The sequence below is a fragment of the Trachinotus anak genome, unplaced genomic scaffold (genome assembly GCF_046630095.1).
Source record: "Trachinotus anak isolate AG129_WGS33_773 ecotype Australia unplaced genomic scaffold, CSIRO_AGI_Tana_v1 ptg000018l, whole genome shotgun sequence".
Lineage (NCBI taxonomy): Eukaryota > Metazoa > Chordata > Actinopteri > Carangiformes > Carangidae > Trachinotus > Trachinotus anak.
Window position 1 is genome coordinate 2,652,479 of NW_027273869.1, and position 23,115 is coordinate 2,675,593.

Here is a 23,115-nt window from a genome sequence, read left to right on the forward strand (position 1 = left end):
TTCAATAGAATCCAAAGCTCCACGTGTTTTAAGTCAAACTGAAATTTTAATTGTCCTCCCTTTCTGGGTAGGAAAACACAAACTATAATGAAAATGTAGCATATTACAAAACAGGATTAAACCATTTTTGAACGTATTTGTGAAAGCAGCATCTTAGGATAAATGGACGGATGAAAAAAAAACAAGATTGATCTTTGCATTTGTGCCTTTTCTCAGTAAACATGCTGAAAGTGGTTCAGTTCAGGGCAGCATCATGTGTAAAATGTCGACTTTATGTGAATTGAGTTATTGCAACGTGCACAAAAAGGTTAATAAGTTAAAAAGGAATGTAGGTGAAAGCCGCCTTGAGTCATGGTGGTATTGTAAACTGTGACATGAACAGTTAGTCAGTGTGAACCTGCCACAGTTTACGGGACTGTCGTGACTCAGGATGGTTTGCTTATAGCCAGAAATCTAGATCTATAAACTGATAGACCGAAGAAACACTCCACACGCTGCACACTGATCTGAGCTCTCTGTCTGTGTTTGTTGAAGAGATATGATCTCTGGCTACAAGATGTGAAGTTGACTAAACAGTGTGTGAGCCCTTTTTTATTCTGCTAGTTAGTCCTGTACACTCAGCACTGTTGTACCGTGGTCACAGATGACCTACGACCAACAACATCAACCTGAAGCTGGTTAACTGACAGTGTGGTCGTTGAATTGAGGGGATGTAATGCTGTGTTTTTAGAGCCCTCCACATAGACACAGCCCCGACCAGATTACAGCGCTCATCAACAAGATTTCATACCTGCAGGTGAGCACCAATGTAGGGCGTTTTGGAACTGCAGAAAAATAAATACAATTTACAGGTCTTCTTTTTAGTAATTACAGATAACTACACCAGACTAAACTAACACCAAACATACTTGGCAGAAGTTTTAGGCACTTCAGGCTACGTCTACACTACTCTGGAGTTTTCAAGCCACTAAAACAGAGACTTTCAGAAAAGCTGCTTGACCTCAGGGTTGTGTTGTAGTCTGGACGAGCAGAAAGTGAGACCTTTGGAAACGATGATGTAGACACCCACAGTCACTCCCTGATTGTCTCTTATCAGCCTCAACTACCGGTGGTGAAAACAACATGGATAATGAATGAAAGTGGTACTGACTTTGTTGTCTTTGCAGCAGCTGTTGTTCAGTTCAATTCTGTATTTTAACTCTACAACTGCCTTTGCTGTTCCTCCTTCAGAGGATTTCCTGTAACTAACCAACTGCAGACTGGACTCTCTGCTTCCTGGTTACACCAGCACATGCCTGCCCAGTGTATGTAAATGATAGTATGGAGATGATTTCTGATATGGAGCTAAAACATTTGTCTGGACGGAGATCGTTTTAATTTTAAAATGAAAACATTGTGGTGTGGCCGTAGTGTGAAACATAAAAACTGTGGCAGGTTCTCCTGAATGCCTGGAAGAATCTACCTCCCAGGTTCATTGAGAAACTGCACATCAGTGAACTTTGATAAGTGGTGTAGTTATGGAGACAGAGGCTGGTCACACCAAACACTGATTGGATTTGATTTTTTCTGCACTTTGTATAAAGTTAAGTGATGGTTTTCAGCCACATAGATATATTCTGTATGACCCCAGGATATACCTGTACCTCCACACTTCCCTTTGTCACCAGCTTATTGTTCTACGGTCATTTACATGTGACTGAAGCACAACAACGAGCGAGAGAGGAGTGGGGGTGGCTTTTTTTTGTCTGCCCCCACCCCTCACAGGGCATCTTTCTCTGCATAAGTCAATACACTTCTTGGCAGAACTGTTATACAAGTGTCACTCCCAACAACCTCTCTCTTTCTTCACCTCCTCCTATTCACTGAGTAAATGTTTAATGCTTCTCACCAAACTGTGTGTTAAACTGTGTGTGTTAGGCTTCTATCTAACACAGGTGTAGGTCAGAATGAGCAGGTTGTCAGGTCTCAGGATGGATTTAGTTTTATCTGAAGATCCATCATATGATGTCATGGTAACTGTATGACTTGTGGCAGGAAACAAACTTCTCAGCAGACAGAAAAGCAAAACTGCTCATTGTCTGTCTGAAAGTGTTGAAACTTGTGTGTAGTTGTGAACTTGGCTGTTCATCATCTTTGTGTGTCTGTTGTATGTGGACTTCATTATCCTTTTATGTAACACACAAATCTGTCAGTCGCTTCCCAGATGAGTAACAGGGTAACCTGTAAAAGCCTCTCTAGCCTCTGTGTGTGTGTGTGTGTGTGTGTGTGTGTGTGTGTGTGTGTGTGTGTAATAAGCAGAAGGGGGGGCAGCGTTTACTGAGTCAGAGTATTTGGACTGTGCCCAGTCAACCTCTGGACAAGTCGCTGCTTGGAGGGTGTTATTCCATCTGCGAGCTGCTGACGGAGGGATTTTAAAGGGTGGGAGGAAAAGGACGGCTAATTTTCTTCTGCTTTTGCCCGTTGTCTGTTTTTACACAGAGATTACTCCAGTGTCGTTTTTATCTCACATGTAAGACCCCAGCTTAAGGCAATATTTAACTTGGAGGGGTATTCACTCTCAGCATGCACGCTTCACAGACAATGAGCTGCTGACTTCGGCTGACCTGCTGAACTGTACCTAACACCACCACTGAGGCTCAGGCTAATGTTTTCATAACCCAGTCTGGATGTTACCCCTCTCACATGCACTGTATATACGGTACATGTGTATACACACCAAGGTTAGAATAGTTTGGGATATTTGATTATTATTTCGTTTAGACTTTGTGTTTTCTATCTCAGTTTAATTTGAATTAGTTTTTAAAACAGGTTTGCTCATTTAGTTTTTATTTTTTGAAAATGTTTAGCTTTAGTTTTTATTAGTTTCAGTGTTAGTTTTAGTTAGGTCTTTTTCTTTTGGAAGGGCGAGATTCAAAAAGGTCAGAAAAAGTATCATGTGATTTAAAAACTAAACAAAACATCAAACCAATTTAAACATGTATTAACTGAGGACAGATGAACAACCATCCACATAAGACAACTATAACAGAAATGTGTTCATCAGTGTGTTTGTGTTATTAACCAGAAACAACAACAGTACATACAATGTACATATAGGCACAAAGACATAAACAGTCGACACAAGATGCAGCACACAGTGTGTGTAGTGAGATGCAGATCAAGTCAATCTGAGCAAAAACATGGGGAAAAAAAACAAAAACTCTTGAGGTTTGACTCATTTGGATGAATGAACTCAAACTGAGCTCATCAGTGAACTGGACTGTCCAGCTCCAGTCGTAGGAGCTGCAGCTCTGTGGCTTATCACTGCACTTCATTAACAATAAAATACTTGATTCCTCGAGAAACGTAAGAGTAAGCTGGGTTTAGTTTTGTCAGATAATATATTGGTTGCTAAAATGTTGCTTTTTCTTAAAACGAAACCAATTTTAAGAGACCTGTATTCTTTTCTCTTTTTTCTATTTTCTATATTCTATATATTTTTTATATATTATTTACTTATGTATTTTTCTTTAAGAAGACAAAACTAGTGCTTATCTGATGACTCGATTAATTGACGGAATAATCAGTAGAATACTCAATTACTAAAATAATCGATAGTTGCAGCCTGATCATTAATACAGTGAACGTTTTGGACACTTAAAGGTCACAGGTACTGGTTGTACACAGAGAGCCAATGAGCTGTAAGATACAGCTCTGCCAGCTTTGAAAACTGGAGGATAGATTTCATATCCACCCAAAATACCAGGCTGATGTGTGTGACACATACTGTGCCAGGTTGTCAGTTCATTCCTCAGTTAGCTTTAATGCAGTGAAGCTCCTCTGTTGTGCTCAGTTGTGGCACTGAATGAAAGTCTGCTACACAGGAGAGAATTACACAATCCTTTGTAATTTGCAGCCTCCTATTGTGATGCAACCAATTTTGAACAAAACATTCTGTTCATTGCTATGTTAAGTGACAACACCACCTGAAATGCATGCTGGGGGAAATATTTAAAAGTGTTTAGTTGAATTTGTTGAGCAGATAGCTCTTAAATTTTATGGATGTGGGAAAATAAACAGTTTGGCCTGCTGGAGAGGAAATGCCCCACACCACCACCCAACTTTAACACAAACAAACACGCAGCTCAGCCATTCATCGTCAGCCACCCCTGACCATTATGTATCCATTTTAGCCCTCCTCACCTCGCTGGTCAATCAGGTCTTGACATCCTGTGTGTTCAGCCAGAGGCATTCTGGCCTCCATGGTTAATGGAGCGTAGTGACCGAGCCCTGGGGGTCCCAGCAGCCACCGCTGCTCCTCAGGGCTTTTACAACCCCCAGCCTCAACAGGCCAGACTGCTGTTCTCACCTGCTAACTGACTCCCTGACTGACAGTCCGCATGCAGGTGTTAAAGTGTCCCGCTACCTAATTAACCCTTTCCTGTTCTCTGCAGGAGCTACCTGTCGCTTTACAATAGAGCCACAGGGGGAATGAGCATAACTGGCCTGAAGTACAAACAAGAAATGGTGGCTGTAAATTTCTCAACATGTTAGTCTCATCTTGGCACCCAGACAAAGATGTGTACTACAACACAAAGCAAAGAAAAAACACACCCTGTGTTAGTTGTTGCCATATGCAAGTTTGGGCCATTTGACCCAGGTGTGAATGCCGTTTGTACCCTTTTCCATTGCCAACAAAAGCCTGATATTAACAAGTGTTAGCTGTTTTTTTAACCAGTGGGAAAGGCTTTATTTATTTATTTATTTATTTATTTTTCTACCAGGGATCTTTAAAAAAATACAGATTAGGTCATGAGATCCAGGAATTTGAGAGGTTTTCGTACAGAGGATCCCAGTGTGAGATCATTTTGTATTTAGCTCATCAATCTAAACCTCCACCATAAACTACAGTTAGCCTGGGCACACAGCTGGGAGTGTATTGAGTGTGAATCCTAGACTCATGCTACTTGTGTACTTGTATAAGTGTTCATGGCAGACTACTCCCCACACTTTGCATCATGACAAAGTCTGATGATGCATTTGCTTGTTATGGTAACGCTCTAACTCCTTTTCTCTTTCCACAGAAGCGGAAGCGCAGAGAGAAGGATGACAGCGACGCAGTCAGCCTCTGCAGCTTTGACTTCAAGGTAAAACACATCATCAGTTAACACACCTCCCCTCAGGTTATCTAAGAACTGTGGTTCCCTGATATGTCTCATTTCCTGGGTTATAGTCATGATTACTATTACTACTTAGAAATAAAATAAACTTCATGAAGTTGTTCCATTCATTTGCTGTACGCTGATGATCTGTTCATGGATCTGAGGTCCCACAGCTGTGAGCCACTGAATGAGACAATTCAGATGAAAACACAACTCCAGATTTGAATTGTTGTTGTGTTGTTAATCACACCTCCCCCCTCATGTTCTCAGTCAGTAAGGTGTTAAAAAGCCCAGTGAAAGCGGCCACTAAACATACATCAAAAAGCACAACTGAACAAAGTTACCCTGGGTACAAAAGAGCCAACAAAAAACAATCAAACCACAACCATTAGCCCATGCTAGCATTGCTGCAATATGCTCCACAGAAATGCTGACAATTAGCCAGCTGACGATAGCAACATTTGCTGAACACATTCATAATATGGTTAACAGCAAGTTAGCTAACTAAGTTAGTTAAATTATGCTACTGTAGCTGTCACTAATGAAAACAGACATTAACATTATGTAGCATCAAGTTACTGACACATGGAGAAGAAAACAGCAGCTCATAGGGTTCTCCATCTCGGCTGCTGGGACTGTCCACAAATGACACTGACAGAGCTGGTAATAACAACCAAAACAAAGAACAGAGGAACTCAGAATACAACTCGCAGAGAAGAGGTGTGACTTCATTCTCTGCTCAGGACGCCATTACTCCAGTGTATCTTTTAAAATCTAGTTTACATAACCTTTGACCAACAATAATATAATAGTTGTTAATGTATAAATTAGTTTTTTCTTTTGTCATCTAATGATGTATTTATTAGATAATGCCCAGTGCCAATCACTGAGGTGAACAAAACACCAGATAACAAGTGGCATTTATTACCTACAATCAAATCACTGTTTTATACTACTCTGTGAATGATGGGCGACAGTAGCTGGTTGGTGAAAACTGACTGAAACTGTTGAAATGATAAGACTGTTGGGAGTGTTTGGATTTATTTATTATACATTATACTAAATATTGACTGTAATAGACAATTTTCTTATTTTCTGGGAGAAAGAGGAGGAAGAGAGGAGGAGTTTCACTAACAGAATTTTGGTGAAAGCATCCTGAAAACACTAGTGTGACTGAAGGTTGTTTGCACATGTAAACAGCATTTTCAGAATAATCTTCTTAAGTGTAAACACAAGTTTCATTTCATTTCTGCTGCTTCGAGTGATCTATGTGTGATGAGTGAAACTAAGATCCCAGTGTAGATTTGTCTCATGTCAGTCTAGTTTATGTTGTTGTTAAGAAACATTTGATGGTAACAAACACACCACGTTGCTCAACTGAAAACTGGGGTCCGTATCTAGTCTCTTGCTGTATCTGAAGTCTGTGCTTGTGTTTATTCAGAGCATATCATCAAAATGACCGAGCTAATCACCGGAAGAAATCGAGATAAAGCCTGTTTGTTTGGTGAAGAGCCCGTTGAGCTCTGCTGTTAGTTATGGCAAAGCTGGCTCCTTGAATTAGAAATCTGACAGTAAGGACTGGCCAGGCTGGAAAATACACCTCACTTGGTGTGTGGGTGTTACATGAGCACACCTTTTGCACAAAGATCTGTCAGTGCTTCTCATAAGTGAACACCCTTTAGCTCCAGGCACATGTCACTATCACAACAGTCATGTCAGATTCCCAGATGTGGATATCTGAATTTCTTGTGTATACAAATGTGTCAGATCTGACTTTTTGGTTGCTGTCTCTTATTTGAAACGCCTCTTGTGCTGAGGGTGACATCAATGGACCCATCAGTTTACAATCAGCCCGTCGCCTCCCTCCATGCAAGCTGCTTTTTGTCCTGCACCCACGGGAGAGGGATTAGCAGAGACCTACAGCCTGCACTTCTTTAACCAGTTGGATCAGTTGCTGTGATTTAGCTAAACAAATTTCAAACAATGTTTTTGTGTATCTTCTTTTCTAATTGAGCCGCTTCCAGCGCCGTCTAATCCCTACACACTGTGTTGCACACACACACAGACAGTTGTTGTAGAAAATCCCTTGTTAAACATATGGTCCACTGCTGCCCTTTGGCTCCGACTCCAAATGGAGCTGTTTAGGAAAATGAGTGTTAGTGTTAGAGTTACAAGGAGTGGTCTGAGAAAGTGGCTTTCCAACAATTTAGTTGTGTACTGTTTGTTTATTTTCATCGTTGGTCAATCTGCCCATTTTTTAAATCACAGCTCACAGTCCAAAGTGATCATTTTTAGTTGATTAATCAATTAATCAATCCACAAAAATTAATCTGCAGTTCTTTCAGTAATCAATTATTAATTCTAGTTTTCATTTTCAAGCAGACATGTCAAACATTTGGTGGTTTCAGCTTCTGAAATCTGAAGAGTTGATCTGAAGAGTTAAACAAAACAAGACATCTGAAGATGTCAACTTGGTGTGAAATATGGAAAATTCATGTTTTTGTCCTTTATTTTGAAAAATGTACAAATGAGATGGTGGTTCAGTTGCCAAAATTCTTACTGTAAAGTGTATGGCCCATACCAAATTTGTGTATTTGGCTAGTTCAACTTCAATCATTTGAATCACAGGCCGTACTGACGATCCTGTAACAAACTGTTCAGACACGAAGGCCAGATCATGGATTACATTTGTCCTCGGATGAACTTGGACATGGATGTGCCTCTGTTCATCCTACAATACGTTCGGACATGTTTCATGTTGGACGACCTCCTGACAGCAAGAAGGCGTGCTCTTTTGTTCTATTTGGTTGAACAACATGAAAAAATCTAAAATAGATACGATTGTTTGCAACTGTGTTTTTTGATTGTAAGGCAAGTCTAGTTTCTATATTAATACTGTGAAAGTATCAAAGCCTCAGTCCACAGAGAAATGCACATGGGCTCAGATCCTCTCTTCTGATTGGCTCACTGACCTGTTGTTACTAGAGCTCCAGAGAGAAGCCTGAGAGAGGAGATGTAAAACTACACTGAGTTATTTTTGGTTCTTAAAACCACAAATATATCTTCTGATGGAGATCAACACTTCAGATAAAACATAGGAGAAGTGTAAAATGTGGGACCTTTAAAAAGAACAGGACCAAGGAGAAGTAAACATATGGTGCGTCCTGTTTACTTGTCGGTGCATTTTTACATCTGTAATATCTTACAGATCAATGTACTTGGTTACACTGATGCAAAAATCATATAATATCTAATGCTGCCATAAAAAAGTTGAGTACACTGTTGCGCTGATCTGATTATTCACAATGGCCTTATACATCCAGAGATATTAAAATAATATCAGACAACTCTGCTGATAAGATGATTGACACCCCTCAAACCACCTTCAGATTATCTACCTACATACTGTCTGTCCAGTTTCCTGTGTGGGTTTGGTCCAGCATGTTCGGGGATGCTGGCTTCACCCTGCCCAGCACACGTCTGGTCCTGCCCCAGTGTCATTCACTTTAAGTGAGATTGTCATCACAATAAGTATTTCAGTGTTGATGACGCACATGCTGTTTGCAGTTTAATCGCTTGAGCTGCAACTTGAGCCAGAATTCCCTGAAGTCTCAGAGAGAAAATGAAACCTGTTTACCTGTTTTCATTTTTCTGAAAACTCCGGGTAAACTCTGTGTAAAGTCTAGATACATATCTGCTGGCAGCTGAGCGCCAGGCTCTGTCTTTGCACAATATGCTGTGTCATAACTACAGAAGTCCCCTGTGTGATTTGGTCCATATGTGCTAATGCCAACATTACCAATGACCTGATATTAACTTGGCAAGCAGTGTTTTTTCTATTTATGTGTCTGCCTGCTGAAGCTTTATCAGTGTATCAGTTTGTTCCGTCTACAAAGTGTTTGACTGTGAGTCTTAGTTACCGCGCTGTGTTTTGTAGCAACCAGGGGTGCTGTGGGTGTGAACACTGACAAAACAAAACCTAACAAAACAAAAAAAAGTAAAACTGTTGAGTAACCCGAGGTAAGTCTGGTTTGAGGACTGTGGTTTTCATTGTTTCTAAAGGCTTTTGTGTGATTAGATCACTGTCTACATCTTCTGTGTATCCTCATCGAGGGGAGTGGAGATATTTATAGCCCCCCCCCCCCCCCCCCCAAGAACAGAAAATTCCAAGATTAATCTTAGTTAAAATCTATCAGACATGCCCCAGCTGGGGGCGTGATTTAAAAAATATACTCTCTTCCAAACCCCCTGGGAGTGTTTTCAATTTAATGGACAAAGAAGGAGAGATTGTTAGAGATTTCTTAATAATACTTAATAGTTATAGTATCAATACATGTTCCTCTCATATTCTTAGTTAGAGAAATATAGCCAGTTCTTTTCTTTAGGCCACAGGGGCTCAGTGAATGGTTTGATAAGTATGAAATCATATGCTGTGGCCCTCACACAGCCACACTTTGACTGAGCAGCGCAAGGCTAAATATGCACAGGAAGAAATGAAAAACAACTGGTCCATCTTATTAACAGCACTGTATTAACTTTACACAGAGGCTCTGAGCCTCTCTTCTGATTGGCTGACTGTTTCTGAGTGATCAAATAAAAATATAGCAGATTTCAGGTAAACACTCAGAGAAACCAAATCCTGCAAGGTTGGATGGTGGATCCATGTGGGCGGGGCTTGGGGCAGGGCTGAGGGCGGAACTGTTTTGTTGTGACATCACAAAGTTCCAGAAGTCCTGACGGCTGGTTTTAAGGCTCAGTTTCTGAATACAGGCTGTGTGCATTTCTCTGTGCACTGAGGCTTTGATACTTTCACAGTATTAATATAGAACCTAGACCTGCTTTATAATCAAGAAAAAGCTGGAGCAAAAATTTATGTACCACACACTTGTGTCTGAAGGACAAAAAGGCGTCACTTTAACAGACAGATGAAACCAGTAACGATACATATTTTCTGAGAAGGGATTTCGACAGCACCCTCATCATCATCAAAACACCAGATGAAGGGATATTTTCTGGAAGATTGGTGTTCATCCACACACTTCACCTATTTATTCACCTCCACATGAATTCCAAGTCGAATATAGGAAACGTGGTGGTTTGATAATAAAGTGACAGATCTGAGAGGTCACTTGTTGCTGCCTCAAAAGATGAAACGTTCACTTCCCCTGTTTTCTGCTGCAGCTGACCTCAGTCAGCAGAGGGCAGCAGCACCTCCACCATCCCCTTGTTGTTTTAAGTCGGTCAGACTCAGCAGTGTTTCTCTGCCCAGAGCTGCCTGTTTAATGCCTTCCCCAGAGCTGTAATTAGACTCTGTGCGTCCTGTACTCACTGCTGCTGATGTGGAGGTTAGGATGAGCTCAGCCCCTCAGGCCTCGGAGCTCAGTCTGTCCCTGGCACGGCATAGGTTAGGCAGCGGTGAGACTCCACCATTCACTGCATTACTCATCCGTCTTCTGCGCTCTCTGCGCTCAGAAGGGGGTGTGTGTGTGTGTGTGTGTGTGTGTGTGTGTGTGTGTGTGTGTGTGTGTGTGTGTGTGTGTGTGTGTGTGTGTTTTGGAGTGTAAATCACGGCTGCACTCCAGCTGCAGCTCAGTGTGACTAGGGGCGAAGAGGCCAGACAGGCCTAGCCATGTTGTGTTTAGTTTTTTACAGTGGCGGGGCCAGATGTACAGCTGATTCAGCCCAAGGTCTCCCCATACAGAGTGAGTAACAGCAAGACTGCACAGTGTCCTCTCCAGGCATGCAGAGACTACACACAGACAGCTTCATTTTTTATTAGATCCTCTCTGACTCCTCAGTCTGCATACTTCCCTGCTCTGCTGTCCCCTCTCTCACATGAATCCAAGTCCTGATCCTTGATTTACTCTCCTGCTCCACTTTGTTTTGAAGGCTTGTGGATGATGTAAGCCCTACTCATTGTCCTGTTGGTCTGCAGCAGATGAGCCCTCCGTCAATAAACCCAAAGAACAAGGTGTCAGCGTCTACACACCTCCATCAGCTCCATCAGCATCTGTGTTTTGTCACCCACGCACACACAGAACCAGCATGAAGCCCGTGTCCTTCTTCACACCTCTGTGTTGACCCAGGAGGATGAAGTAGAGTCATGAACAGGCTTGTCCATTTGCCCAAAAAACACACACACACACACACATGCAATGCGTGATGACACCCTGCCTTGCAGTACACATTAGCTGCTCCAACAGACCTGACACCTCCACTTCTTGTTGTGCATTTGTGCAGCAGCTGTGTGAGTGTGTAGGCTTCAGGTGTGGTTGTCCCTCAGCCTTGTCTCGGCGGGTGTGCACACGTGCATGAGAAAGAGCCGCAGGTTTGATTCCTGCTTCAGTTAAGCCCTTTGTCTTTACTGAAATCGGCAAACATATTAGCCCTCTCTCCCCCCCATTAGACCAATCAACATATGGGTGGCAGTTGCACCCTGCCCCCCTGCTGTCCTCAATATACAGGTTTCAGTTCAAACATCTGGCTGAGTGTGTCACTGTGGCCCTGCTATTGATATTCTAATTGATCACCTCCCCCTCTCAGCTGATGAGACTGATAACAGCTCTGTTAAAAGTAAAGAGCAGGGACTGCTTTGATTAATTAGCCAACAAGAAGAAACTAAAGTTAAAAAGACTTTGTAGTTTGAAGTATATTAACCAGAATTAGTCATTTAGTTTGAACCTTTCAATGGCTGATACCAGACGTGTTAGAAAAACAATCTGTGTGTTGTGTTAGGGCTGCAACATTAATGGTGCATAATGATTGTAGTTTCATCAGCATTAGTGGTTGCAGTGGTCGTATCGCTGACTAAAATATTAAAGCATTCAATTTCATGTGGAGCAAGTGCAATAGACGAGAATGGTCATTAATGATCACAGTAACGTTATAACATACTGGTTTTCTTTAAATCAGTCTAATTCACAAACAAACACACCATCAGTTTTCTAAAAACACAATTCTAATAACCACAACCAGAGGCTGATTATCTGCCAATACTGATGATAATAATTATCAGTTCATCATTCTGTTATATTTCCTCTATCAACCTTTTAAAATTATATTTATAATGTCAGGAAACAGTGAGATTCCTTGAGTCAAGTTGTTTCACCATCACCCCTCTGTCTGTCTGTCTGTGAACCTCTCTCTCTCTCTCTCTCTCTCTCTCTCTCTCTCTCTCTCTCTCTCTCTCTCTCTCTCTCTCTCACATCACACATGCAAATCCCCCCCCCCCCTCCCCTTCTCTCTCTGAGGGTCACTTGGTATCATTTACTTGATTTCCATTCCTGGTAGAAACACCAGTTCACCAAAGCTGGGCAGCATCTGACTGTGTCCATCTGATGCAGGTTTAACCCACATCATAGTGCCACACTGAATGGGAAATTAGATCAACTGGAACCAAAACTTGTTTTAGCTTGACTTAAACAATTAGAAAAATGTTGCTAGTTAATTTTCCATTATCAGTTAATTGGTTCATCACTAATATTCTCTATCTATAATAATTTCCAGTTGAATTAACTGTTCAACTAAGAGTGATTTATATTTGCTCTTCCTGTCATCTTTAATAGATAGCATTAATTCTATAACCAAATGTGAGGAATCATTGATGGTAAAGTTTCTGTCATGTGTTTATGTAAAAATAAAATACCTGCTAAAAAAAGTTCATACAGTATCAACTTTTTTTGAACCTCAAATTTATACAGAACTCAAAAATTCATTCTCAGGCTTTTCTGCACATCCTAACCCACTTAACTGAAATACCTGTATAATGTACGACAAGGTTCAGTCGTCTTCCAGCTTTGCTTTGACCTCATCAGTTATTTGTATGGTAAGCTGTACCTGTGATCTTCAAAATTCTCACTACTGTTTTCACTGAGTGCATGGCTCAACAGGGCATCCAGGCAGCGTCTGCTCACTTCCAAGTATAAGCCATGAGGGCTGAGCACAGGCTCCTCCCTGTCTCTCCTCCCTGTATAAAGTCCTCTCCCCCCTCTGTGCACTCAGACCAAAGTTTAGAAAGAGTGTGTGAGAAGAGCTTTCCGAAAGCTCTGCCCCTCGAGGGAAGAAGAAGAAAAGGAATAGAGGGAGGAAGGTGCATTTATTTATTTCGTTTTTTTTTTTACTCTCACACAACCTTTGATTTTCATCAACTTTTTTTTTCTCTGATGTGGATTACTTGAAGCCGACTCGCCAGGATTAAAAAAAGGATATTGTGTTTTTACTGAAAGCTATGGTGGCTTACGATGAACTGGGTAGCTTGGTGCCTATCAAACGGACTCTGCAAGTGATAGACTACCAGAACCAAGCCAACAAAGAGTCAGAGGTGAGACGCAAAAACACACATGATGGTGGTGGTGGTGTTGGGGTTGTTTATCTGCTTATCTGCATCTTTCAGTAAATGTTTGACTGGAACTCATTTAGATGAAGTCATATCTCTGTGTCATGTGTCAGATTGCGAGTGAATCAGCACCTAACCCTGTTTTTTTTTTTTTTTTATCTCCGCTGGGTATGCAGTGTGTGTGTCCCTGTGAGGTGAGAATTTGAACTTTGAGCCGAGGCACTTAGAACAATGCTTGAGATACTGCCCAACCTGGAGAAGTTAATCATTGGATTACGCTGCACCTGAATGGAGCAAACATTAAACTGCCCCCCCCATACTGCCAGGCAGCTCAGCCTTGGTGGGATACGGGGAGATCAGGATATTCAGTAGACTCAAAGTGCCACAAACAGTGGAGCAGTAGGGGGTGAATTCTCAGTCAACATCCTCGCGTCCTTTCAGCTCAGTCCCGTCTAGAAATACCTTTCTTTTGACCTCTGACTCTGAAGTTAAAGCAGGTCTTTGATGCAAATGAAGCACAGCAGCCTGAGAGCATTCCTTCAGCTACAAACACTATTAAAGGGACACAGGTGTTGAAACCCAGGTGTGCTCTCTGCACTGATAAAAGCCACAGCTTCAGCTCCTTCCTTCCCCTTTTGAGGCTTGCACGGTTCCCTTTCGGAAGAGGTTTTGGGATGATGTGGTTTCATTGACAGTAAACCACTTGGTAAAGAAGAAGTCTGAGGACAATTTGTGAAGTGAGTTCTCAAAGAGTTGCACAATTGAGAAACACATGCAGTGTTTTTTGTTTTTTTTCCTTCTGTGCTGACCTCGACTCTTTCATTTATGAGCTGGCTGCTCTGTCCTCAGCTCCTATCAGCTCAAGCTGTGCCACAGTCGCAGGGACACGTCTGAGGTTTTAGCTCACAGCTCAAACCAGGTTACATCAAAGAGAAACTGCTTTTGTGATCTATCTTAGGCTAGGAGTTTAAGGACCACACATGTACAGTATGTATTTCTGGAGGGTCATTGTTCCACTGATAATAGTTACCCAAAGCAGCAGCACAGACCCCGGATCTGGTGGTTTTCTGAAGTGAGCCAGACTCACTGAAACTCCACAGAGATCCTGGGTCAAACTGCCAGGAATAGCAACTTTCCCTGTTGGCACTGTTTCACTTTACAGCTGATTCACAATGAGAGGGTTTAGTGGCCTTTTGTTATTCTGGGGCCAGTCGCAAAAGGACAGGAAGGGCATAATGGCCAACACGTTTTTCCAGTGTTGACTTTGGGAACCCCCCCTCCTCCAACTTTAGCTTTTTACTTATTTTCTTTGTCTGCAGATATTAAAAGGTCACAGACCTACTCTCCACGGACAAGTCAGAAACTGTCCTCGCATGAACACCACAGCCGAAGCAGTTGCAGCGCCTCTTTGCTGACCCCTGCCACTAGAGGGCTTGCTAAGTTCTCAAGGCTGTCTAGCTGTTCCCATGTGGAGACCCCAGCCACAGCAGACCGTGACTCAACCGCAGCCTCGGCAGCTCTCAGGCCACGCCAGACTTAAGTGGATCTGTTCTGCAGCTGTGTCTGCACAGCTCGGAGCCTCAATGACTGCTCTGTTTCCCAGATTGCTGAGCCAAGGCAAAATCCCTTTTGGCCTGAGTCAGGAGAAAGAACAGGCGGCTGCTCAAGTGCTGCGCTCCATTTCAGAGAGTGAGGCTTCATTAGTGTATGGTTCATAAAAAAAGGAAAATGTTTTGTGGGGAGTGCAAACTTTGGAAATGCTAATTACGTCTGTGGTTGTCTCATCCCGTCGTTTTTTAGAAGAGGCTGAAATCATTACCTCAGATCTGCTGCTCTTTGATTCCTTTGGCCTGTTGTTGTTGGCACGAGGCCGAGCAGCTCTCTCCTTTCTCCCAGCCTCAGGGCTGGGTGAGGGGAGGAGCGGGGGGGGGGTCACCTGGCCCAGGTGTGGTGGTGCTCTCACGCGAGGCTTGTTGAAGAGCCTGTCTCAACTCGCAGCCATTAACTACGCTGTGCACCCCCTGCGACGCCGCACTGTGTAAACACTTGAGAGGGGACAGATTCACTGCCTGTTTACGACTGCTGCTGCTCTCCCCCGACTCACACTGTTGGTCTGTTTTACTTTACAGCCCTGACACACTGCCACACTCTCCCATAATGCTTTGTCTCCCTGGGAAAGGCAGTTAAAGAGCCAGAGCAATCAGTAGGCATTGATCTCACACCGTTTCAGTGACGGAACAGATCCCTTCTTGAGCAGAGTTGTAGCTGTTGTTGGGCTAGATAGTGGCAGTGTGAGTGTGGGGAGGGGGTGTTGAACAGCTGAGAGCAGGGTCTCGTGCATTCCTGGCATTCCACCAGACCTCCTTCCCCTCCAGATCAGCAGTCAGAGAGGGTCTTTGTGCTCAGTGGGCTGACTCTTCACATGATGGAGCCAACAGCTGCTGGAGCTGCTTCCTGCGCCTCAGTATCTTTGTCAGTCCGTTGGTCCGCCAGTCTGTCTGGTCGGCTCCAGCTCCTCCTGTTTCCTCGCCCCAAAGCAGAGAGCGGAGTCAATAATGATTATTAATTACCTGACTTGATGTGTTGGAGTCAGGAGGGAGCGCCTGCACTCACTGCTGAGGTCTCACAGTTGGCATCACTGATCGATTCGTTCTGTGTCGTTGCACAAAGAATGAAAATTTAAGACTTGTCTTTGACATGAGCTGTGATAAAACTGCTGGACTAATCTCTCCTTCCTTTTTATCTTCCCTCTGTAGGAACCCAGCAACAAGCGTGTCCGTCCTCTCGGCAGGGTGACGTCGCTAGCCAACCTCATCTCGCCGGTGAAGAATGGGGCCGTCCGGCGCTTCGGCCAAACCATCCAGGTAGTTTCCCCTCTGACCTTCCACAAACAGACGCCTCTTTGCTGTTGTGTATGTTGCACTAAAAAACTCACTGTCCAACTGCAACATGTCTGACATCTGGGGCTTTTTCCCATCTTCAGGCCTCATTCCGGGGCGATGGCAAGTCGCCGGGCATGCCCCAGAAGCCTTGCAGCAAGGCAGCGGCCCCCACACCGCCTAAAAGAAGGAACAGCACGCTGTGGTCGGAGACACTAGACATCCACCAGAAGGGAACGTTCTCCACAAAAGAGATCAAGCGGCAGGAGGTGAGAATCAGCACCGGGGAAAAGTATAGTTGTGAGTCAGATGTCCAGACAGCAGTCTGTCAGAGTACTTTCACATGTCCCTGTAGTATTTGTGTCAAATACAGTAAATGGGGCCAAAAGGTATTCAGGACTCTTCCCTCCTCCTTTTGTCCTGCATATGTCACATATCTTATCCAACTGTCAACATCCATAAACTTTGTGCGGTTTGAAACACAAGAGAGCAAAGGGAGCCAGACAGATCTCAGAGTTTGACCCCATCTGTTTGGCTCTGTCGCAGTTTTAGATTTAGTCCAATCACTGTCAGTTGCAATCATGTAATGACATCCTGATTCATGTGTTTCTCTCTGTGCCTCCCCCTCCCCTTTCCTCAGGCCATATTTGAGCTGTCTCGTGGAGAACAGGACCTGATTGAGGACCTCCAGCTGGCACGCAAGGTTTGTGCTTTTAAACCTCTGGAGCTGAGGGAGTGCATGTAAAGCAAACAGATTAAATCAAAGTCTGGCAGGCCCTTCACTCAGCCAAGCCAGGAACTATAAAAAGACAGGAGTTAGTCCTCTGTCTTTTTGTTGTACCCCTCGAGCTCATTGTATCCACTCAGCTATTCTTAGCCTTCATCACCTCTTGGCCTGCTGGGATATGGTTATTTGACTGTTCTGGCTCTGCTCCTGTCCACAGGCGTACCATGACCCGATGCTGAAGCTCTCCATCATGTCTGAGGAGGAGCTCACTCACATCTTTGGCAACCTGGATGCCTACATCCCACTGCATGAGGACCTGCTGACCCAGCTCTCCAAAGCCACAGAGCCTGATGGGACTGTGGGCCAGATCGGGCAGATCGTGGTTAGCTGGGTAAGCGTCCTTTCACCAAGTCACCGGAAACTTTCAGATACTGTTAATGTTCTGGGTTTAAAGTACGGCAGGCGGTTAGTTAAAGCGTTCTCCTTCTTCTGCAGCTGCCCAGGCTAAACGCCTACAAGGACTACTGCAGCAACCAGCTGGCAGCCAAGGCGCTGCTGGACCAGAAGAAGCAGGACAGGCGGGTGCAGGACTTCCTGCAGCGCTGCCTTGAGTCGCCCTTCAGCAGGAAGCTGGACCTGTGGAGCTTCTTGGATATTCCACGCTCCCGCCTGGTCAAGTACCCGCTGCTGCTCAAAGAGATACTGAGACACACTCCAGCAGAGCACCCTGATGCCGCCAGCCTGGAGGAAGCAGTAAGTCAAGGACACAAATTAGTTTAACACAGGAACCAGATTTATCTTTAGATGCTTAATCTTAAAATGAGGCCGAAGTTAATCATTTGATTCCTCGTGTGTTCAGATAACCATCATCCAGGGTGTCCTGTCCGACATCAACATGAAGAAGGGAGAGTCTGAGTGCCAGTACTACATTGACAAGCTGGAGTATCTGGACGACAGGCAGAGGGACCCTCACATTGAGCAGTGCAAGAGCCTGCTGTGTCACGGGGAGCTGCGTAACAAGAGCGGCACGGTGAGCAAAACACTTCTTCACACACCAACACAACCCTAATATCAAGTCTTCAGGCTGTGAGTGCTTGCTCTACCAGCCGATGATTTAACCACACAAATATGAACAGTAAACATCTTCCAGGAAACTTTGGTGGTGGTTATGTAACATATCAGTGCTCTGGTTTTAATACTTCTCTGTTTTTATGATTCTTCCAGAAGCTGCATGTGTTCCTGTTTACTGAGCTGCTGGTCTTGACCCGCCCCGTCACCAGGAATGAGCGCCAGTGTTTCCAGGTTTACCGGCAGCCAATCCCAGTGCAGGATCTGGTGCTGGAGGACCTGCAGGACGGAGACGTCAGAATGGGCGGCTCCTTCAGAGGCGCGTTCAGCAACGCAGACAAAGGTACAGCTTGTGTCCAACATCACAACTTAATGTAGCTTGAGATTCTGTCTCCTGTTAAATTTATCAAATCGCTAATTTCATTTTTCTGTTTCTCCAACAGCCAAGAACATTTTCCGAGTGCGATCCCAAGACCCGAGCCAGGCGCAGTCCCACACGCTGCAAGTCAACGACGTCTTCCACAAGCAGCAGTGGCTCAACTGCCTCCGCAGCGCCATTTCCGTCCACCGGCCCCTCAACGAGCCCTCCACCCCGAGCCCCCCCACGAGCGCCGCTCGCACCAAGCGCCGCCCCTCCTCTGTCTCGGCCATCATCCACATGGAGGAAGCGGACGAGAACTGCCTGCAGCCGACCTCTCAGTCTGCCCCCAGCTCACCGTGTAACAGCACAAACCCCAGCCCCACCGCCACATCCCCCTCATCCTGCTCCTCATCTTCGTCGACGACGTCGTCACCCTCGACGTCCCCGCTCTCCTCATCCACGTCACACAAAACCAAAAAGGACAAGAAGTCTCTGTGCTCTTTAGGGAAGAGAAAAGAGACGATGGTGTGAACTGAGCCGGCAGGAGACGACAGGCTCCAGGGCGGACATCTTGTTTTTTTGTACATAAATTCAAAACAGCGCAGAGAAGCGTGGGACTTGTATTTATGTGTGTCTGCGTGCGTGCGTATTATTACAACAGTGTTCTGTGTTACTGTCCTCTTTGGCAGCTATTTACCTCACCCCTCCTTCTAAGTGCCTCCCACAGAGACGCTCCAGAAAAGGAAGCACAATGAGAAGCAGACACACGTTTCACACATGAATCCTTGTGTCATGTGTGGATTTCTTGAAGGTAGAGGTGGTGCATCAAATCCTGTTTACTCTTAATTTGATATTTAAACATTATTTTAGACCATTTTGGGGGGAGATCATGAAAGTTTTACATTTTTATATCCTAAAAATCGATTGTAGTTTTTTTTTTTTTTTTTTTTAGGTATCATAAAGCAGCACTGTTTTAGCTTTTAGGTGAAGTTATTTGAAATTTTGAGCGTGATGAGGCGGCAAAGAAAGCAAGAGAATCCCCAAATAGATGAGATGTACTACACAAAGCTACACACCTTTCTCTGTAGAAGTCTGATTTTTACATTAATGAGATCTTATTTTTATACATTCCTTTAACGACAGATGTTTGGACCCAGACATTTTTTTTATTTTTTGCAGATACTGCAGTCAGAGGCATTAATTTAATCCCTAACAGATGAGATTTCACTTTCTCACTGTTAGAACAATAACAAATCGTCAGATGTCAAAATTATGAGACAAAATGAGGAGACGAGGAGTTTTGTTTCGACACAAAATCTTTTGAACTGAGCCATGTTGGTTTTTTTTAAAACAACCAATGACACACAATGAAACTTTTCAGTGTAGCATCTTGCATGGAGATGTAGTTGTGGGCACTCCTTGCATCTCTGGAGGCAGCAGGATGTTTTAACTCGTCCTGAGGGACGGGACAGATAAACATGTAAAGGACTTGTCAGTGAAACTAGGAGAATGTCATCTGAAGGCTGAAGAGAAAAGAGACGAGATGGATAAAGTTATATTTTGGAAGTTGAAATAGATTGTAAGTGCAAGGTGTGTAAATCCAGCAGCTTTCTCTTGTGTGAGCTGATGTGATATCTTGCTCGTAGATGGATGATGGATGGTAAAACTCAAGTGAGTGTGATCGATGGAAAATGTACGTAGGGGAAGAGAGATGAAAAAGAAGGTTTTTGTATGTGTGAACAAGATGTTTTTGTCATTGAGATGGAAAAAAGGAAAGAAAAGAAAAGAAATGGCAATGTGCTTGCCACAAACTGTATTTAATAAAAGAACAATAAAAATCTGTGTAAGACTTGCATCTGAACATTTTGGTTTTGTCTTTCTTCACTTTGTCACTCTGTCTAAAGGTCCCATATCATATAAAGGTAGATCCATGTCCATGTGTTATTGATTACAAAGCAGGTCTAGGTTCTATATTAATACTGTGAAAGTATCAAAGCCTCAGTCCACAGAGAAATGCACACAGCCTGTATTCAGAAACTGAGCCTTAAAACCAGCCGTCAGGACTTCTGGAACTTTGTGATGTCACAATAAAGCAGTCACTGCTCTCAGCCATGCACCAAGCCCTGCCCACCTGGACCCACAATCCAACCTTGCAGGATTTGGTTTCTCTGAGTGTTTACCTGAAATCTGCTACATTTTTATTTTATCACCCAGAAAACAGTCTCACCACCCTGTTGTTACTAGAGCTCCAGGGAGAAGCCTGAGAGAGGAGATGTAAAACTACACTGAGATTAAAACCACAAATATATCTTCTGATGGAGATCAACACTTCAGATTAAACAGGAAAAGTGTAAAATATGGGACCTTTAATATTGTGAGAATTTTGTTTGAAGGGAAAGGAAGGAGATGTCCACTGATTTATGATGGCTTAACTATTAACTAAACAGTTAGCTTCATGTAGGTGCCAAGAGAAACATTTCCAGTGAAAGAATTAGTCAGGATTTGTTTTTTCAAACTGCGACATCCCTGCCTGCTCCCTGCTTCAGAGAACTTATTTGTTGACAGAGTCTTTATTGGAGGAAACACATTTTTTATCAGGTCTGTGTTTTCCTTTTGGAGGACCACAACAGCCTGTCAAACCTTTTGACAAACAGACAGAGTTGAAAAAGAATCTAGGACTGGAAGAACTGCACACTTCACACCGGTGTTTGTGATAAAGATAAGCTGAAGTGATCACCAGAGACAAAATATAGACTGAGCTGTTTAAATGCGACGCATTAAGTATTGGTCAGAGTTTAATTTGTCTGCCCAGACGCCGTTTGTGATTTTATGTATGTTGTGTCTTACGTCTGTCTCTCAGAAACAGAGACATTCTCCAAGCATTGGCTCATGCTCTCCACACAGCCGCCCATTTACTTTAATGGGAGTTGAACATGCACCAGCAGTACAGTTAATGACATGGATGTTGTTCCTGAGCAGCCTGTGACGGATGCCAGACAGCAGCGGGTGAGAAGTTAAAGCTCTCCTCAACTCTTTAGAACAGATAAGTCATACATCATTTAATGGAAACTGCGTTTGTAATTTTTTCAGACATCAATGTTACATCCTTGTCAATGCCTCCAATCTCGTACCGGAGCACTTTTCATGGAAGTCCAAGTTTAATGGGTCAGTTTTGAGCAACCATTTTTGTTGGTGACTCACTTGCTACCTCTGAGCTCTGGGAACGTGGTGACATGGCTGCAACCAAAGCTACTCTGTAACACCGGCCCTGCATTCCAGGCAGCACCAGTGGCATGAAATGCTTTGCACTTCCTGTCTCCCGAGCGCGGTAGGTCGTGATTGGCTATCCACATCAAAACAATACAAAACAATGCAACACTAGATACAGTACAAATTTGTGCCTGATTTTGTTGCTTGTTTATCTGCTAACTTTATCATATCAGTCTAATAACAATACTCTGTTTTCCCTCCAAAACATTTCAGTAATAATAACTAATAGTACTATTAAGCGAAGAAACAGAAGTTTTAATTCAGTTTTAGCCTTTAATTCATGGTTTCACGTATATATTCCTCGAAACTTCTGTTTGTTGAAACCAGAAGTGAAACCAGACCAGAACCGACAGAAGAGATCTGTGTCACCAGATCTCAGAAAAAGAGTTCGGAAGACAAGTGGCTATTTATTTCAGTGACTAAAGAATCAGTTATAGTCCTGAAATGTTGGTGATCATCTACCACAGCTGTGAAAATACTGTAGGTCCAACAGGACAACAGACTGGAGCAGAAAGCTAACAGTTTAGCTGATTAGCCACCATTTCACTTGCAGGTGCACTGTGAGAAAAGCGTTTCCTGTTCTCAATAAGTTTGACTGAAACCTGACTTTCCTTATGACTTCACATGTGTCTGTCCTGTACTTTTCTTTTCAGTGACTTTCTTCATTCCCAGGAGTGAAGAAGTGAAATCGAACCTTCCTATTTTTGTTTGCCTGTCGTCCATTCAAATCAAAAGCTCTGTTGTTTATTTGAGTGTTGGTCGCAGCTGCTGAATCAAAGTTTTGGTAAATGGGCAAACAAAGCGGCTGGGGTTGATTTTACGACGCCACACACACCAGCTGCTGCTACGTAACAAGGCGGCTCTTTTGGAGGCGTTACAGGTTATATAACGAACATATGCAGCTATTAACAAGCACCATTACGCTCTTTAAGCAGAAGAACCCAGCTGAGAAGCAGCCCAAACACAGACCCATCAGGAACCTCCCTGCAGTGGACCAGGAACTTCTCTCTCAGCAGCTCAGCTGTGCCAGTGAAAGACCTGAGGGCCAGATTATCGACAGACGCAGTCAGCTAAGCCTCCTGTCAGTGACGCGTCACTGTCACATCCTTTCACACTCGGCTTCCTCCACTAAAATAAATTCCACAAACACACCCTGATGGCTACAAACTGCCCTCTGCATGACGGCTCAGATGAAGTGAGGGGGGCAGAAACTTCCCTGACTGGTCTGACTCAGACAGCTTCCCTATTACCATAAGTACAATGTGGAAGTGACACCTAACACTGGACCATCGCTGATGTGACAAGGAGCTGAGATGACAGTTTCACCAGAGGGG

At 43.6% G+C, this 23,115-nt stretch overlaps 1 protein-coding gene across 3 annotated transcripts in view; it reads left to right on the plus strand.

Annotated features, from left to right (window-relative positions):
- The window catches only part of net1 (neuroepithelial cell transforming 1), a 35,215-nt gene extending 14,843 nt beyond the window's left edge, over positions 1-20,372 (plus strand). For 2 of the 3 annotated variants that reach the window (XM_071501997.1, XM_071501998.1), the window contains exons 3-11: positions 5,064-5,126; positions 16,233-16,340; positions 16,460-16,624; positions 16,996-17,058; positions 17,300-17,473; positions 17,578-17,835; positions 17,942-18,112; positions 18,307-18,493; positions 18,594-20,372. In XM_071501997.1, the coding sequence (XP_071358098.1) occupies positions 5,064-5,126; positions 16,233-16,340; positions 16,460-16,624; positions 16,996-17,058; positions 17,300-17,473; positions 17,578-17,835; positions 17,942-18,112; positions 18,307-18,493; positions 18,594-19,042 (1,638 nt within the window). In that variant the 3' untranslated portion in view covers positions 19,043-20,372. Of the gene's footprint in view, positions 1-5,063; positions 5,127-13,130; positions 13,462-16,232; positions 16,341-16,459; positions 16,625-16,995; positions 17,059-17,299; positions 17,474-17,577; positions 17,836-17,941; positions 18,113-18,306; positions 18,494-18,593 lie in introns of those variants that run through there. The other variant, XM_071501999.1, reaches the window with a different exon arrangement.
- Positions 20,373-23,115: the final 2,743 nt, after the last annotated feature.